This window comes from Dendrobates tinctorius, unplaced genomic scaffold, assembly GCF_039654945.1.
Source record: "Dendrobates tinctorius isolate UK_male_01 unplaced genomic scaffold, ASM3965494v1 ptg000028l, whole genome shotgun sequence".
NCBI lineage: Eukaryota > Metazoa > Chordata > Amphibia > Anura > Dendrobatidae > Dendrobates > Dendrobates tinctorius.
In genome coordinates this window covers 91,750,798-91,770,792 of record NW_027361696.1, presented here as the reverse complement: position 1 = coordinate 91,770,792, position 19,995 = coordinate 91,750,798, and the positions used below count along the sequence as shown (strand labels likewise).

The 19,995-nt window shown below is 41.1% G+C and overlaps 1 protein-coding gene across 2 annotated transcripts in view; it reads right to left on the bottom strand.

Moving 5' to 3' along the window:
* The window catches only part of LOC141085633 (protein kinase C gamma type-like), a 779,251-nt gene that overhangs the window by 667,196 nt on the left and 92,060 nt on the right, over positions 1–19,995 (bottom strand). For both annotated transcript variants that reach the window (XM_073571170.1, XM_073571169.1), the window contains exon 2: positions 11,292–11,323. In XM_073571170.1, the coding sequence (XP_073427271.1) occupies positions 11,292–11,323 (32 nt within the window). The remainder of the gene's footprint in view (positions 1–11,291; positions 11,324–19,995) is intronic.

Sequence of the window (19,995 nt, the reverse complement as noted above, 5' to 3'; positions counted from 1 at the left end):
TGTAGGCATGTTCAGAATAGTGGCATCTATTATAGTATTCTTCCAGACATTGTCATCTATCAACAATCATAGTGCTAATGCAGCATCTTTAAATGTTTGATGTGTAACCCTATGGACGGATTTAATGCTGTCAAAACTTGTTGCGCCCTTTAGTAACAAACGTAAATAATATCGTTCTTGGTCTTTTACACTAACTGTATACATTCTTCCAATTACTTTAACGCTTTGTCGCTTTGTGGATTCCCATGCGCCTTGTTTCCAAATATAGTGCTGTGGAATTTCTCGGTAATAATATTGATGTGCATTTAGGTCGATCTTATTAAGATTGTAGTACGCCATTAGTGTGGAATTGTTATGGAGCTTTTGTTGAATGTTGTCAATGGGATCGCCTTCATGAAAATATAGTGGCTGAGAGTTAGGCAGGTGTACCACTAGGCGAATGATGGCATGAGATTGTTTGTGCATTGGGTAAGCAAATATTCTCCATGCAGCTTCTGGTGCACTGACGTATCTCGAATCGACAAATTGGTTTGTTTCATCATGTTTGATGTCTGTTTGAGCTATTTCAATATTAGCTTTATCGTGTCCTTTGTATACATATTTAAACAAATATTTAACACTTTGGATAGAGGCACAAATTTCCACATTAATATGGCAGTTGTATTTTTTCAGCAAATGTGGGTTGTATGGAACAACCCATGAATTATCAATTGCTTTCGAATGATGGTCGTAGGTTCTCCCAATGTTTCTTCGGTAACTTGGATAGCCGTCCTTTTGTTTGACAGTATATTCTTGATATTTTTTTGGGAAACCTTTGGTACACTTCCCATTATCCATACAGAGAGTTAGGATTGGCTTCTCCACAGGGACCATGAATCACGTTTTTAATAACAATGTTGTGGAGCTGAGGGTATTTTGTTTCATCGGGAATTTCTGCCCAAGCTATGTTGTCCATGTCCTCTTCAGTTCTTAATTTTGAATTGTTTTCCAGGATTATTAAAATATGTGTGTGTGGAAGACCATGCTTTTGAAACTCGATAACATGGACGGCTGCGTTGACCTCTCCAAATAAGCCCTTATTGATGTCTGCTAATAGCGAATCCAGTTTAATTTTAAAAACACGTGCCACCAAGTCTGGCCTATGCTCCACTCGTTGCCATGGTTCTAAATTCTTTGTTATTTCAGTCCACTTGGGATTACATGTCATGGTGACAAACAGATCTGGGCGACCATACTTTGTTACTATACACATAGCATCCTGGTAGCGCTGTTGCATGTTTCTTGGACTGCCTTCAAAAGATGAAGGCAAAATTACTGTCTTTGCAATTGGGATGCCCTTTTCAATAGATTTTTTTAGTAAATGTTCTTGGAGGAGGCAGTAATCTTCCACTTTTAAATCTTTCTGGTGCATTCTGATGTAATGTAGACAATTTGCCTCTATTTTGACATATGCATCGACTAAATATTGCTGTGTGAGCTTGCCACCATTGAAGAGTGGATTAAATCCCTTCCTGACCGATAATATAAAGCTATAGTACTGAAGTTGGGTTACTCTTCGGGCACTATTTACCTGTTGTTTTAGACCATCATGCCAGCCTTGGTCTCCATAAGGGAAAAATAAAGAATGCAGCAGAGCATCCAAATTGCTATGGAGAATGCTGATACATTGTGTTTTGGGAGCCAGAGGGTTGCGTGGATCAGGTTTTAAATGGATTAATATGTCTCTATTGATGGGAGGCTCACCATCTTCATTCTGAAAGACAACTGCATCTTCACTCACTGTTGGGTTGTTGTATCGCCTTGGATCTTGATTCCTATCTTGCTTAATAGCCATTGTGATGGTTGGCATGACAGTTCCATTTTGATGAGCTTTGATCTGTTCTTGTTGTTCAACATCACATAGCATTCGATAGGCAGCAGCAAATGGATTCTTAGTTTGCAGCTGCTCTGCAATATTGTTCATCAATATAGGTTGACATTTTTCATTTTCTTTTATTTTGAGTCTTAGTTCATTTGCATCGGCGGTATCCAGTATATAAAGTTGAGCAAATTTTGGTTGGTCTTCCTTTGTTGGATGTTTTGTGCCTGTTCGATGATAGATCTGTCCATGTATGCGAAAACAGTATGGGCCATATCCAGGTGGTGGTGAAATACTTGCACCCATGGAGGCAAAAGCAAAAAAGCTGTTGATACTACGAAAATTGTCCATGATATTTTTGCTGAATTCACTTTCTCCTGTCATCAACTTTTTGAATTCTTCAGGGTACTGGAGTATAGATAGATGTACTTTTCCCTTCTGACAGCACTGCGTAAATTTTCCATCGGAAGGCATCTCATCTCCAAAATTCAAAGAGTGGCAACTCTGACATAAATGGTTCATGGGACCGCAGCTGTGTTCGTGAGTCGTGTTCTCATCGTGGGTTACATTTTTTGCTTGTAGTTGAAGTTCATGTCTTTCTTTTTCTATATGGCTTGTTTGCTGGCGAATGTTGATTTGTCATTGTTGTTGTAGTCGCTGTTCTCTATTGCTTTGTGTTTCAGCTTGTCGCTGTAGATGGTGTGCTTCAGCATTTTGTGACAGTGTACTTGCTGTGGCGAATGGACATTGCTCCTGACGTTCGGATAATGCATTGTTAGTTAACCCCACACAACTTGTAGTTGTAGACTCAAGTGTGAGGTGTGCTGGTAGTGATGGGTCACCTTGTGAGCATGATATTGTTGTTGAGACAGCAGATTTTTTTTTGCGGAGCTGGCGGTGCCCTATGGCATCTTGTGATAATCTACTGACTTTCGCATCAGGGGACTCATCTGCTCTACGCCTACGCTTATATGCATTGTGTTTGTCCCAGCAATGCTGTTTTTCTTCAGGAGTCTCATTTACGCGTTGTCGTCTTTCACGTTGGGCGTTAGCTGCTTTCCTTTCATTGTCATTGGCGTACTTTTTAGGAGGAGCGTATATTTGTAATGTTCAGTGACACACTGTAACGTGTATTTTTTACGTACTGCGACACGCTGTAACGTGTTTTTTTTGGTAATGCGACACGCTCTCACATGTATTTTTTCGTTCCAGTGACACGCTGTCACATGTATTTTTTATGTCCAGTGTCACGCTGTAATGTGTTTTTTCTTTTGGTCCAGTGTCACACTGTAACGTGTATGATTTTTGTCCAGTGTCACGCTGTAACATGTATTTTTTTGTCCAGTGTCAGACTGTAACGTGTTAGCGCCACACTGTAATGTGTGTTTTGTAGGTGCAGTGAGACGCTGTATCCTCTTTTTTTTCCTTCAGAGGCTGCTGGCTGGCGTGTCCCAGCAATGACAGCTGTGACGCAGTTCCTAACTAAACAGAATTGGTTCACGCATGCGCAGTGAATATGCCCGGCCACCGTCATCTGCCTCTCCCAAGATGGCGGTTTAATATACTGCGCTTGGGCAGAGATTAATGTTGCTCCTGCTGCCCGAGTGTTCGCGCATGCGCAGTGAATATGCCCGGCCACCGATGGTTTAATATACTGCGCTTGCGCAGTGATTAATGTTGCTCCTGCTGCCCGGGTGGCCTGGTGGTCTGGATCCAAGCAGCGGGGAGGGGTCCTTCTGGCGTGGGATCCTTGTGGCATGGTGTCCTGGCGGCGGGTGAGTCCCAGCAGAGGGAGGTGCCATATTGCAACGGAAGTGTGTGTGTGTGGGGTGTGTCCCACCACTACCTCCCCACCCACCTCCACGCAGTGACAGCTGTTAGGAAACATGGTGGTTTGAGGCCTGTGGTGGAGATGGGGTGTGACGGCGTCACCAGAGGGAGCCCGCACCCCATCTCCAGCGCAGGGCGCAAGCTGCGGTGTTTCCTGCCGGCTGTGATGGAGGTGGGTGGGCTGGCAGCGGCGGGTCCGTGGGGGGGCCGGCGGGGTGGCCAGCAGTGGTGGGTCCAGCAGTGGCGGTGTTCGGGTCCGGCGGGGTGGCCAGCAGCAGCGGGTTCAGCAGCGGCAGGTCCAGTGGCGGGTGGGGTCCTGGAGGCAGCCAGCCGGCAGGAAAGTCCGCGGCTTGCGGCCTGTGCACAGGCCGCAAGCCGCTGTGTTTCCTGCCGGCTGTGACGGGTGGGCAGGTAGCGGCGGGTCAGGGGAGGGTCCGGTGGGGTGGCCAGCAGCGGCGGTGGCGGTGTTCGGGTCTGGCAGGGTGGCCAGCGGCGGCGGTGGGGGGGTTCAGCGGCAGCCGGTCCAGAGGCGGGTGGGGTCCTGGCCACGGCCAGCCAGCAGGAAAGTCCATGACTTGCGGCCGGCCTGTGCACAGGCTGCAAGCCGCGGGCTTTCCTGCCGGCTGTGACGGAGGTGGCGGGTCCGGCGGCGATGGGGGGGTCCCGGCGGTGTCCCACTGGTGGTACTGTGGAAGGGCCTGGTACCACTAGCGGGTGCCATATTGAAATACCCCTTACTTGGGTATTTCAATATGGCGTTCGGCGTACTTCCGGTCGGTGCGGTGGATTGTGGGATTCGGGGACATCCAGACGGAAATGAAAACATTACAAGGCAATTAAGTATATAGATTACTGGACAGAAGAGAATGATTGTTCTTGAAAGTGTTCATGCTGCCTCAATTACTGCATGTGATGATATTAGCTGCCAAATGCTTGAGAAATTCTATCCCTACAGTATCGGAGTTTCTGGACCAGATGGGACATCTCCTGATCATACAAAGATTCTACTGTGAAAAGAAAAATGACACACAGATGGGTAATTTCTTTAAGAGATGGAAGCAATTTATTTTGAAGTATTTCACACCTGAGAAAATCGAACGGACAGTTACCACTCTCGCTATTACTAGTTGGCGCCTAACTGAAAAGTTTGAAAGGGACATTGGGAAGCCTATTGTTCGATCACTGACTGACTACAAGGCTTAACATTAATTACAAATCATTATAGTCTCTTCCTGCTAGAAATGTGAAATAATTGTATCTTATGCTTCTAAAATGTGAATATTGGTTTCATGCTATTATCCAACCAAGCCCGCGAGCTGGTACGTTGAATGATTGTTTTGTTTTTGATTTTTTATTATCATTTGCTCTGTTGAAAATAAAAATTGAAAATCTTAAAAAAGAATATATATGTTATTAAAAAATAAGCCCTCTTACGGCTATGTCTATTGAAAATTCAACAAAGTTATGACTTTTGGAAATGAGGCAGGAAATAAAAAACATAAGTTGAAAAATGATATTTGGGAAGAAATTACCTTTTGTACATTTATCTTACTATTGCAAATATTGGTTTTGTCGAATAAGATTTACACTAAGACTTATACTAAAAATTTTCCAAATTATTTGACATTAGCCGCAAACACTCTTCATCGGTTTGTAGTCTTAGGCCGTATTGTCATCCGTGTGCCGTCCATGTGTCTGTCTTTTATATCCATTTGGCATTTGAATTTATACATCAACATTTGAAAATGTACATGATTAAATAAAATTTCCTAGTTTAATAAGAGAAATGTATCTGTAAAAGATGGATTGGATACTGATGTTTCATATGGGATCCCATTTTTTTTCATAGACTTGAATGACCGTGTGTCAACCAATATTTAGAAGAGAGTAATGCAGAGTGTGATTCTTTTCACATGGACACATGGTCATCTGAACAGCACCTTTGAATTACATTGGTCAGTGTGCTATTATTTATTGGATTTCACATGTCTGTATATTATGCTTGTCTGAATGAGCCTTAACACTTGCAGACATGACTGGCTCCCTGTGTTCATCCACATTGTAGACGGGTGCCAGATCTGCCTTCACTGCACACATTATTCTGGTCCATTAAATGGTCCAAAGTAGTGCATTCAGAAATATTTTTTCCTTGAAGACTATTGGTCCCCATGGAAAACAGGTCATGCGCATCGGCACGCTGGTTATAATGCGTCCATGTTCTCTCCTTGTGCCGATGATACACTTGTCTGAACGAACCCTTATCCAAAGCAAAATAAAAAAAATCTTTTTGGGATGTAAAGTACCTTTTTTAACTACAAAAGTAGTAAAACATTAAAACTATACATGATTGTGCAAATTTTTAATATGTCATTCGTACCATGGGGTGTATGGGGTCGTAATAGTAATTTTTTCACCATATTAAAAAATATAACTCACCCCACAGAGAAAACAAACCCTCACGCCAATATATTGATAGAAAAAAAAGGTTATAGTTCTCCGAATGTGGTGAAGATAAATAGTACACATTCTTGACCACATTCAACATGTGAATATAAAGGGTGTCACGTAAAGAAAAACTGACTCAGATTGGAGAATTATGGTCTGGGGGTCAATGAAGGCAAAACACCAATAGGTTGCGTTTCATTTCTAAAAAAAATGCTGAGTTAGTATTAATATAAAAAATGGCAATTTTAGTAATGTTCCCTACTAACTGTGCCAAGACCTCCATGATAATAAGTTTCTCTCATAATTAAAGTGATGACTAATTGTTCCAAGTGGTTTAATAACAGATGTAATAGGAATTAATTATTCCTGCCCGATTACCAAAAGAATAAAAATAAAATGCATATGACGTTATTATGGATGACTAATAATGGAGGTCATGTTACCCGTAATTGGAATATCCTTAAGTCTTTAGAATGATAGAAAATGTTCTGCATGATGCACGTTTTCTTCCATTCTAATAACAGAGACATGAAGCCCCCATAATAATCTATGGAGTCCCATAGCTTCCATTTTCATCAGTTGTACAACAGTTGACATAGAAGAGAGTTGTCCAGTGAAAGAGAAATTGCTGATCAGTGGTGGTCCAAAAATTGGGAACTGAGCCAATTGGCAGATCATGGCGGTGGGACTTTTATCCTCATGCGGAAGTGAGCATGCTCGACCGCTACTCAAGTAATTCTTTATGAGGCTGCTAAACGCTGTGCTCCACTTTTTCTCCCAGCTCCATAAAAAAACAATGGATGCGGTCATGAATCCAACATGCCACTACTTTTTGTAACAGGGGATAAAGTTTTCTCGGGGATAAAAGTTACCTGATATACTGATCAGTCAAGTGGTGTGACACCCACCGATCAGAAAAGTGTCACCTATCTTGTAGATATACGATAACTTGTATTCATTGGACAAATCTTTTAATTTCCTTCATTTATGCCTAAATAATGCAGCAAACATTATGTTAAACCGTTAGTTTGCATATAGACTAATAATCCGAAACTGCAATGCAAGTGTAAGCATGGCAGAATCAATTTTTGCTAGCTACAATACTTTTGTTGCTTTCCATTGACTTTGAGTTTTCAGAGCCTTCCATAATTTAGTACAACCATTATGCCTATTGTAAAGTGTAAAATAAAGAAAAATAACAATAATTATTAAATTCTTCTTTAAAATTAATAATTAAAATGATTTGTACAGACATTTAGTCAAGACATTGCTTTCTAGTGATTGGCTATCATGAGAAAAATCATTAGGCAACACTGACACTACTTGCTATGAGATATGTGCTATAATTTCCTTTATTTACATGTGCCTTAATATTTAAGGCAATAAACACCCTTCAGTCTTTTTTACTTGAATGTGTCTTTGGCTTAAAGCATTTTATCAATAGGGTTTCTTTAAATGTTTTTGACGGTTTGGCTCCTATGTGTCACTCACTACATACAGTAACTGAGTAATTACATCAATGTGCTTGTTTGATGGCCAAGATGATAACCCTTGTCATTCTTCTCCTGAATGGTCTTCTGAGTTGATTTCTGACCTCTACAAACTTTGATGTGGTCCTAAATCAAGATAGCTATTACAGTAACACTCAAAACTCGAGGATCAGTCAAATTTCAAATTCACCTTCTCACGCGAAATTTCGATTCTCAGAAAAATTACTCTCCCCCAACTGAATTTCCCTTGGTATATTTCCCTATTCGGCCCATCACTCAATTCCTCAGTACATACTGATATCATCACTGAGCACCAAATTCCTTGACCTCTTTACTCTAGATCAGGACTTCCGGCTACGATGAGGCCTGGAACATTTCTGAGTAATTGATGTCACAACGTGAGCTTTGACCTTGGATGCACAACATGTGCCTTGACCTTGGGTGCACAACATGTGCTTTGACCTTGGTTGCACAACGTGTGCCTTGACCTTGGGTGCACAAGTTCAGAAAGCTAGCGGCAAGCAAGCGGGTACATAAACATTTACCATTAGCCATAAAATGAAGGTTCCACATAATTATGGTACTCCTTTTTCTGTTATCACCCATGTGGTCTTCTAGAGTGCAGAGGTACTGATAATATGAGACTGTATGGGTATTGTGCAATAGTCTATGACACATTTTTCTGCCAAACTGCAGCTGGGAAAGGCAAAGCACCATTAATGTGACTATATACTCTGCTCTATCTGTAGGTTCTGCAGGGAGCAGAAGTACCTATACTATAAGATTGTATGGGCATTGTGCAATAGCTTATGATGCATTTTTATACTAAACTGCAGCCGGGAATGGCAGAAGTACCATTTGATGTGACTATATACTTTGTTTTCCCCCCTGACACCCCCTCAGTTTTTGTCACTTTGGGGTCATTGATGTGATTACAAATCTTGGCTGCACATCACCTTGAACAAAAAGCATTTACTATGAGATATTTATCTTTTCACCAGACATTTGGGTCTGTAATCTTGGGATATTTCCTCTAATCATTTCTGTATGTGTGTGTTTTTGTGTATTTCTTAATGTGTAGTATGTTAAGGGTGCATTAGGGTCTTTAGGGCTACCAACGTTGAGCGGGGGCGCCATTACATCTTCAACTAGGCTGCCAACCTTCGCTGGTAAGTAGGGCGGATTTATAGGGCTTTTTTGGAGAGATTAGACCTTGATAAGTTGTTACTTACTTTGGCCCACACTTTTTTGCACCTTTTTTAGTTTTTGATCTTTTAAATATACAAATAAAGGATAATTCTTAGAGGTTAATTTTTCTTTTCAGTGTGTAGTGCACAACGTGTGCTTTGACCTTGGATGCACAACGTGTGCTTTGACCTTGGATGCACAACGTGTGCTTTGACCTTTGGTGCTCAACGTGTGTCTTGACCTTGGGAGCACAAGTACATTAGGCTCCTGGATGGGAAGTTAAGCATAATTATTGTTAAAAAATGTTTTTAACCTTTTGACAGCACTTCACCATTTTTCTGACTTTGTGCCAGAGGAAATTATAAACTTTTTGTAATATTCAAGTAGAATTAAGTTCTACTTAAAAAAAAAAAAAATACTCAGTACATCTATTACAATAAAGATTTATCTCGGAAATTCTCAGACAGTGTATTTGTGCCATTTTGGCCTTTGTGGTTTACTAAACTACTGTCTAATGACTGCACTTATAATTCTTTATTGTAATGGATCGGAGTTCTGAGTGTTGCTCTGATTTTGGTTTACAAAGTGAAACCCTGATCGAACTCTAGAACATTAGCAACTTACGATCAATATGTGCATGCTAACGATAGGTCCCACTGCCTAATGACTTAAACTTTGCAGCTAATGACAGTGGCATTTAAGAGGTTAACCCGCAGAGATCAGATTTGCCTCTATTTCGGCAGCTGAAGATTATTGTCAGTGTGCAACACAGCTTGCACAAGACATGTATGGAGCTTGCTCATACCACCCAAAGTGTCATATATGTCACAAACAGGTTAACAGGGTTACTCACTGTCAGGGATAATAATTTATCAGGACTTTCTTAATCCCACAAATCCCTAATGTCATAGGTCAGGAAGGTCATGAGTACCACCAGCTGTGATCTTTGGAGAGAACAGCTCTCTGCTGTCCCCTGTCTTCAGGACAATCATACGATTGGCCGGCGATCAACGGAGAAGGCCGCAGCCTGTTTGCACCATTAGGCCGGCTATCGGAAAATTAGCGGTGAGCATACGGCATATACACCTCCAGATTACAACACATGGAATATGTGTATACACCCCAGTTCTGTCACCGCTAACTCTCCGATGACCCCAGACTACTTGCCACCACAACTAAACTATTTTGGTCGATTAGACACTGTTTACGGTAGCTTATGGTTTTCAGGTGTAGTTTACAGAACAGAAGGAACAGAACTATTAAATGTTATATTTAATCCACAGTGTTTATGAAAAACATACAAAAGATTTTACAAGGAGGACAAAACAATACAGCATAAACAGCTACATAAAATAAAAGGGATTAACAGGAGACTTACTACACTGATCGCAGAGATAATTCAGTTTAGGAGATCGCTTTGATAAACGGGGTCCCTGCATACACCGGATATCTACAGGTGCATCTCACAAAATTAGAATATTATCAAAAAGTTAATTTATTTCAGTTCTTCAATTCAAAAGTGAAACTCATGTTACATAGAGTCATTACAAGAACAGGAGGAGCTCAAGACAATTCCGCAGCATTTCTGTCATTACGATTTAAAAAGAGAAAACACAGTAGTTTGACAATAAATGGCTTCACCCAACCACTAACCATGAGAGGAGAAAAAGTTTTAGTGTCATCATTCATATTCTCTGAAAAAAGGCCAAGAAAGCAAAAATTCTGCCGGGGTATGTAAACTTTTGAACACAACTGTATGAGGACATTGCTGTGATTTAGCTTTTGTTTTGCCGTTATGCCAGAAAGGCCCTGTCTACTTTACTGAACCCTGCTATGGTTTATGCTGTCCCATAATAAACCCGCAGGTGACTACCCAAGAAGCATCCCTGAAAGCAGCCGAGTGAGTCAACTCCTCACAACGCATCTCGACAAGTCACCTTATGCTCCAAGAGCATCGCTGGAATGATGCCGCTACCGGTGGCGAGTATAAGTTGTTATTTTATTAGGGGTTCTGAATTGATTAAAGTGAGCTTAATAGAGGACAACCCCTTTAAGGTTTCTTTTAGCTCACAAGAAAATGACACATCCAGGTATCCAACATCTGTATCCCAAAATGTGAATGTTCAATTACTGTAGTTTGAATATTGTACTTGTAACATACAGAGAAGTAAGGGAGCACAGAAACATGATATCGGCACAAACATTTTAATGTCTGTTAATTAAGTTATGAAGCGCAGCCCGCTATGCTACATGATATGCATCTGGCAGATTTTAAATTACATTGTGGAATGTTATATGTATTTCCAGGCATTGGAGAATTAGGCAGCCAGTATTACCTACAGCAAAAGAAAAGGCAATCTGAATAAATTAATAATTTTCTCCTCTGCACAGCTGCAAAAAATAGCAGAGGGCATCCTCTAGAGAAAACGAAAGCAACAGATAACACACAAATAAAGCAAAGCATAAAATAAATATCTTACCCTGGCACTGGAATCCTTGCTTTCCAATTCCCCTGTGGAGATGAAAGAACAAATAGGATTCATTAGATGAATATGGAATGTGAATATTATGGAATGGGGCATTATCAAATCTCAGCTGTGTACAAGAGTGGACACGTCTTTCTATATCATTCACAGAACATGGCATAATAATGTGCTTATACTGTATGTATATGGAATTACAAGCTGGGCTTATAATCGTGTGATCCTATCACATCCCTTTTACTTATGGTATATCATTCTTTCATCTACTCACATGAGGCATCTAAACACTGTGCAGTCCTGAAAATTACAGGGAATGTACACTACTGCCCTACAACATCATTTCATCTGCTATGGCATACTATTTTTGATCTGACAACTCCACTCTTTAATGGAATTTGTCACCAGGATTTTGCCACCTAATCTGAGAGCAGCATAATGTAGAGACAGAGAGCAATGTGTCACTTACTGGGATACTTAGTGAAGTCTTGATAAAATCCCTGTTTTATCAGAAGGAGGACTAGTAAACCAGCTGCCAAGTTGTCCACCATATTAATGAGCTCTCTATAAAACCCGCCTCCAGCACTGATTGGCAGCTTTTAGTGTACATTGTACATAGGCAGAAAGCAGCCAATCAGTGGTGTGGGTGGGGTTATACATAGCTCAGTATTAGAGAGCTGCTAAATCTGCAGCAATAAAAACTGTGATTGTATCAAAATTATAAAAAGCAGCTCAGTAAGTGACACATCGCTGAGATCCACGTCTCTGCCTCCATATCTTGTCATTCTCAAATAGGGAAGCAAAAACCTAGTGACAGATTCACTTCAAAGCCTACCATTTCAGGTAACATTTTAGAGTAAACTGCCATGTGTATATACACATGAGGAATAACAATATTTTTCTGGTCCATTATATGACTTGTCTACTACATTTTTCTCCAATTTTTACCTCTGCCAATTCTAGCTAAATTGTTCAGTTGTCTCTGAGCTAGTAGGGGGAGACTATCCAGTTTGATCTCTTCCATAAACAGTACACAGAACGGGGTGGATACTTTATCTTCTTTCCCTGTAACATACAGACAGAAGCAGCAGCATGCAAGATATTATGTGGCCTCACTGATCTATGTGGCTGTGAATCCAGTGTAAAGGGGTTAAGTAAGATGTTTAACGTTGTATTTGTTACTCATTGCTAAATGGTTCTGCTACATGTTCACATGTATTACGACACATATGGAATGGTACTGCTACACCTTTTGGGTATTACCATTGCTTGTATTTATATTCTATTGTCATTGTTGCTTTTATTTTCACATAGTTGTGATAATATTTAGTGCATTGAAAGGTTTGTCATTTACAGAAAACGGAAAGCATAGTGCACCCTTCGGACACTAGAGGGGGCTGTTATGAATGGGTCACCAAGGAGGAGAGCAGGCCCAGGCTAAGCCACAGAAAACCAGAGAGGTTGGTAACTAAGTGGATTGCAGACCCCTGATCCTATCCACACAACTTGCAGTAGCCATGGAGCTTACCTACGATGATCCTAGACACCTCAGCACAGCCAGAGAGCTAACTAAGCCTAATGCAAGAAAGGGGAAATCTAAACTGCCCCAGAGCAGACCCCAAAGGAATAGATAGCCCCCAAACATATATTGTCGGTGAGACAAGATGAAAACACAAACGCTGGCAGGAAAATAGACTGAGCAAATGATGGGGCCCACACTGACTAGACAGGAAAGGAAAGACACTGTCTGCAATCACGCAAAAAACCCTGCAAAAAGTCCAACACGTCTGATGCACAAAAAAACACTGAAGACGCATGACTTTGCCCCCACTATATCAGCACTCTGGTATATTCTGAAAGCAGAGCAAAAAGAGACCAATCTAATAGAGGACAAAACACACTGGCACAAGCAGTAACATATAGGGCGGTGATTCAGCACAGCCCCAGCTGGAGCTGGCTGACCCGCACAAAGCAGAGATAGACAAAACCAGATCAAATGCAAACACAATAGCAAATTAACCACTTAGCTGAACATGCAGGGACAGAGCTGGAGACATCAGACCTCAGGAGGCACAGGAAGAAAATCACCAGCAGGGATAGAGGGAGTCGGCTGTTTTAAATCCCAATCTGAAACCCCAGATCTCCAATCGTCATCCTCATTATCAGGTGGCAAGCCTCTATCAATCAGATCAGCTCCGTTACCTCCAGTAACTACCAGAGGGAGCCCAGAAAGAGAACTCGCAACCCCTCTGTGAATTTGATCAGCTCCACTCCCTTCAGTAATAACCAGAGGGAGGCCAGAAAGTGAATTCTCAACAGGGGGCACTATAGTACTTAGAGTTCGTAGCAGGATAGGGTTAAGTGTAGGAGGGGCTGCCGGGAGTTAAGGCTAGGTTAGAAGGAAGTTAGTTCAGATGGAGCCAGGGTGCCCGAAGTGTCCACATGGGCTATAGGCCCTCTGCGGCTCGGCAGCCACGCAACGTTAAGTAGCGACAGTCCAATTTATCCACAGCTATTGGACATCAGTACAGTGAGCCAAGACATTAGAAAGGATGTGACGACTTGTAGCCTGGGCGGACGCTCTTAGGATGGGAGTCAGAAGGAGTGAGGAACAGAAGGATGCTGTAGCTTTGCAGGGAGCGGCACAGATGGGTTGGATGATTTTCCAGAGGCAACCAAACCAGGTGGCGGATGATTTCAAGTCTGGGGCGGAACAGGCAGAAGGAATTGTCATCATAGCAAGGTTAGGCGAGGAAGAAGCTGAGAAGCAGTCTAAGACGGTACAGTCCAGACATGTGCCATATAGAAGCGTCAGCAAAGTAGGGAAAGCTGAGAAAGCAAGAAAAGACAAATGTGTAATATATGATGCACCGACTGTGGATATATTGTGTGAAGTTATCAGTAAAGAAACCATTCAAATTACCATAGACTGTGTCTCAGTTACTGGGAATCGCCTCGGAGAGAGTCCATCGCCGCTTGGGACGTGCCCAGGGGGACCTGAACCTGGAGACGCAGGTACACCGAATAGTGGATTGCAATTTTCTGTGAGGGAAGGCCGGGACACTGGTGCTTTAGTGTCTCTGGCCACGACAATAGTCTTGGCTGACCTTTCCACAAGCACAGAAGTAATATATTTTACTGAAAATTGCAGTAAGATCTGCCTGTGTCTTTCTTGTCTGTCATCTCCATTCCCCTCTATGTAGAGTTTAACACCTCACGATTCAGGCAGTCTGACTAACTTTGACCAAGATAGATTTGAGCTGCTTTTCAGAGTGGATGGTAAGTTCAGGAGGCAGAGGGGAGGGGAACAGATGATTATAAGTGGAGAAAGAAGCAGATTTCTTTGATAGCGCTATTTTACAACGTTTCAGAAAATCAATTGTATTATCAATTTATGGAAAGTTTGATGGCAAGACAGAGACCATTTAATGAACAGGCTTAAAAGGAAAAAGATATGTGAAAAAACACTACTAACCTGCAGATATGGGGTTGATCTGCAGGTTAATAGCTTTCTGAACCTGCCTGCACGTACAGTCCCGCTGCCTGGAGAAAATGCAGGATCAGCATTAGGGCCGGCTGTCAGTCAGTGCCGGGTCGTAGTTACAGCCAGAATGGTACCCAGAATGGTACCCAGAATGGTAACTGAACCCACACCGGCATCACACCATGACTGAAACCCGAATGCTACCAGAAGGAATAAAGTTCATTTCCTCCCTGCAGCGGGGCTGTAAGTGCATGCATCGGGCAGGTTCAGAACGGTATTAACCTGCAGGTTAGCATTTTTTCATGTGACAGGAAATTAAGAAAGACAAAACAACATACACAAAGAAAAAATAACCATAAAATATAACTTAAAAAGTGGAAGAAAATGAGAAAGTGGAAGAGGGGAAAAATACTGATGACATCCATAAAGTCCATCCAGACGGAACAAGTTTTCCAGTAGGTGTTAAATGTATTTGTAGATTTTCCATATCTAAGGATGACATCCTTAGCTGCTGTCAAAAAGTATCTGAGCAGGCCATTTTAATTACCCTTAAATGGCCAGTAATAAATTACTGCAAAGTTAACTGTGGGATATTCCATAATGTAGCTAAAAAAATCTGTGTGGATACAGTGTCATTCAGTACTATCAGCTATCTCACTGACAAACCATTGTAATTGTGTATACTGTAGCTGAACCAAGCGATAAATCAGATATGACCCCCCTGAACGTATTGAGTGAAGCAGTCTCCCCTGATGTGGAGATTATTTCATTTGGATGTGGTTTGCCAGACAACTACCAGCAAAGACACTGAGAAACAGATATGGCCGGATAAAAATGAAGATTACACAATACAAATGATAAACACCCTGGAACAATGGGCAGATTTTTTCAAGACTTAGGTAATAACTCCAAACCCCTAAAGTGCAAAGGGTTGCTAATGAGAAATGTATCCATCTTCATAGTCATTACTTTCTGAGATCCATGTAGAGATATCAGCTTATAAGGAGAAAAGATCACTTTCAAGTCTCATTCACTGTCTGTTGTCACAGGATAGAGACCAATTAACTGTCCTAGATAGGATGGCTGCATGAAAGGATTGACTAAAATTAAGGTGGCTAACTACAAAAGTTGCCCTTTTTTTTAAATATGGTGTCCTCTGATCTCATCTGAGATTTGGCCAACACCTATACAAAATGGCGAAACCCTACTGAGAGAGCTTTCAATAAGGAGGACTGATTTGATAAAGATATAGAATGTCTATTTTAATAATTTATCCGCACAATGACAAAGATTTATTATATTACTTTAGTTTATTTTATTAGTTTATTTAGTTGATATACAAAGTAAACAGTGTAAAAAAGCCAGGGACAAATCCAAATTAAGAATAAAATACTGAAAAAGTGCAACCAGGGAATCTAGTCACCTACCAGGCTCAACACGTTTCACATAATGTGCTTCCTCAAAGGGTGAGTTCTACTCTACTTTTCCACTCAGCTGCATTTTCAGAGAGTACCATCATTGACTTTACTGCATTTTATTCTGCCATATGCTGCATCTGCTTTGCACAGGACTGTGCCTCATGCCTAGTTTTGTTGTACTTGGATTTTGGACTCCACCATGTAGTCAGCTCCACCACATTATTTAGTCTACTCAACTACACCACTATCTTTACTCTGCTTCATGAGATTCCCTAAGGGTAGACCATAGATATAAAAAGATCAGACAACCGGTTTAACAATATCCTTAAAGTTTGAGCCACATGGTTTTCGCATTTTTGACAACAAGACTAATGTTGTAGTTTTGGCTATTCATGAAGTTAATAACCTGGAACCCTGATGGAAGGGGGAACAAACACCAACCTGAACAGAGCCTAAATCTACTTACAATAAAAACTAAAGTATATATTGTTCTACATTCACAAAAGCCTGTAAGATTATTGCACATAATTGATATATTGTGAATTAGCTACCCCACATTCAAAAAGTTCCTGTGATATAAAGATCTACATAATTCATGTGATCGTAACAGGCACAGCATGTTTAACACCTTCACCCCGAAGCCTATTTTTAACTTCCTGACCAGGTCATTTTTTTCAATTCTGACCACTGTCACTTTATGAGGCCATAATTCTGCAACGCTTCAATGGAACCTGGTGATTCTGAGATTTTTTTCTTGTGACATATTGTACTTTATGATACTGGCAAAATTTCTTTGATATGACTTGCGTTTATTTGTGAAAAAAATCAGAAATTTGGCTTAAATTGGGAAAATGTAGCCATTTTTGAAGTTTGAATTTTTATGTTCTTAAATCATAGAGATATGTCACACAAAATAGTTCATAAATAACATTTCCCACATGTCTACTTTATATCAGCACAATTTTGGAACACAAATTTCATTTTGTTAGGAAGTTAGAAGGGGTAAAACTTGACCAGCGATTTTTCATTTTTTCAATAAAATGTACAAAACCAGAAAATACCCAAAAGTGACACGATTTTAAAAACTGCACCCCTCAAGGTACTCGAAACCACATTCAAGAAGTTTATTAACCCTTCAGGTGCTTCACAAGAGCTGAAGCAACGTGGAAGGAAAAAAATGAACATTTAACTTTCTAGGCACAAAAATGATCATTAAGCAATGATTTTTTTTATTTTCACAAGTGTAATAGGAGAAAATAGACCACTAAGGTTGTTAGGCACTTTCTCCTGAGTACGCCGATACCCCATGTATGGGGGAAAACCAATGTTTGGGCACACGGCAGGGCTCAGAATGGAATGAGTATCGATTTAGGATTGCAGATTTTGATGGAATGGTCTGCGGATGTCATGTTGCGATTGCTGAGCCCCTGATGTGCCTAAAAAGTGGAAATCCTCCACAAGTAACCCCGTTTTGGAAAACTACACCCCTGAAGGAATTTATCTAGTGGCATAGTTTTATAGTAATGATTATAATGTTTTGGTTTTACTAGTGTATGAATTTATAATGTGATGTTATGTATAAGATGTGCCTGGTACATCAAATTATAAAAGTATGCCGCGTCAACAGGGTATAAACTAATTTTATTAATTTGTGGACATGTGGTTCACTTTGAAGCAATCCCTAATGCAAAGGCCAGGTTTTTCAGGGCAAGTTTCACAATGGTAAGTTGTGTACTTTTGGATTCCTCTCTTGGAGCATACTCTGCACCGTTTTTGTGATCATCCTGTCCTCGCGGTTTGGGGAACCTGTCCTGGGAAATGTTGACCTAGGACAATACGGGCACTATCACTTTCAGAAGTACTGGGACCCTCACCTTCCTGGGTGCCAAACATTAGTGCCTTGATGACTACCTCCTGAAACTGAAGGAAGGTCTCTCTATTGCTTGCAGATCGGAACAGCACAAAAGCATTGGACAGTACCATCTGTACAATGTGCACAGCCATTTTTTTGTACCATATTTTGACTTTTTGCATAGCACTGAATGGTTTGAGGACCTGATCTGAAAGATCTTCACCCCCCATGTACCTATTGCAATCCAAGACACAATCTGGCTTTGGGACTGGAGTTGTGGTCCCACGAACAGTCAATGGAGCTGTTCTCATGGTGTATGGTGGTCAAGATAAGGACATCCCTTTTGTCCTTATACTTGACCATCAGCATGTTGTCGCTGCTTTGGGCTCTGCTTTTGCCTTTTCTCAGCGTTTGCCCAATTATTGGCTTAGGGAGACTACGCTAATTTTTCGCACGGTGCCACATGCAACTGTACCTCTGGCAGAGAGGGTCTTGAAGAGTGGGATGCTAGTGTAAAAGTTGTCAATGTAGAGGTAATAACCCTTATCCAGCAGTGAATGCAGCAATTTCTAGGATTCTATGATTCTATGATTTCCACACAATTTTCACACTCACCCCCAGGACAGGGGGCATTTAGGTGGTTAATCTGGGTGTCCTTCCCCTCGTAGACCCTAAATCTGTGGGTGTACCCTGAGGTACTCTCGCACAGTTTGTATAGTTTTATTCTGTACCTGGCCCTCTTACTGGGCAGGTATATTGGAATTTTAGCCTCCCTTTGAAGTGAATGAGATTTTCATCAATAGTGATGTCCCTCTGGGGTGTGTACACCTCAGCAAATTTTCTGCTGAAGTGGTCAACCACTGACGAATTTTATATAGACGATCAAAGTTTAGATTGTCTTGGGGAGGACACTGTGCATTATCACTATACTGCAAAAATTTTTGGATTGCTTCAAATCCAGTCCTTGTCATGGCCATGTGGAATACCGGTGTACTGTACAGAATATCAGTATTCCAGTATTGCTGAAGCTTTGTTTTTTTATTATGCCCATATGCAGCACAATTCCCCAAAGTGTCATCATCTCTGCTGCATTTACGGGGGTCCATCTGGCGTATGATGATGTGGGATTTTGGGAGAAAAATTGTTGGGCATACAGGTTTGTCTGGGCCTCCATAAAATTTATTATTTCATCACTGTAAAAGAATTTGAAGAAGTCAATTTCAGTAAGCCCAGGGGTGTCAAACTGGATTCCTGAGTTGCCGATGAAATCCAGAATGACGGGCTGATAATTTTCAGGAGGGTGCAATCCATATGGGATCGATTGCTGCAGGAGTTGCCTGGGTCCTAAGGTGCCATGCTGGGGGGTTTGTCTGCACTAACTGAGGAGGAGGAGAATGAGGAATAGAGGAATGTGGGCTCTTCCTCACTGGCTAAATCCGTGTTGGACACAAGGAAGGCTCCTCTGGTGAATAGCGTCTTCTTGACGAATGGGCTATTTTTTCTTTTTTTTTCAAACCCCGGGGATGTGTGTGCAAGTGGTGCTTTTACACATGTAATGTGTGGGGCTTGTGTATAGGGTACTATTTAGCATAAAAAAAATAAAAAAATAAAAATTATAGAGATAAAATGTAAAAGAAAGAAATGAAATGAAAAATCAGATGTAAAAAAATAAGTTTGTATAAAAAAATACTGACGTTCACTATACTAATGACCTCCCTATAAATTTACCCGACGCAACTAATAATTTTTTTGCAAAAGAAAAACGAACGCCACCAACAATGTGACGTGCGCTCCCCTAATGCACTCGCTAAAACTTAGACGACGCAAATAATAATTTTTTTGCAAAAGAGAAACGAATGCCATCAACAATGTGACGTGCGCTCCCCTAATGCACTCGCTAAAACTTAGACGACGCAACTAATAATTTTTTTGCAAAAGAGAAACGAATGC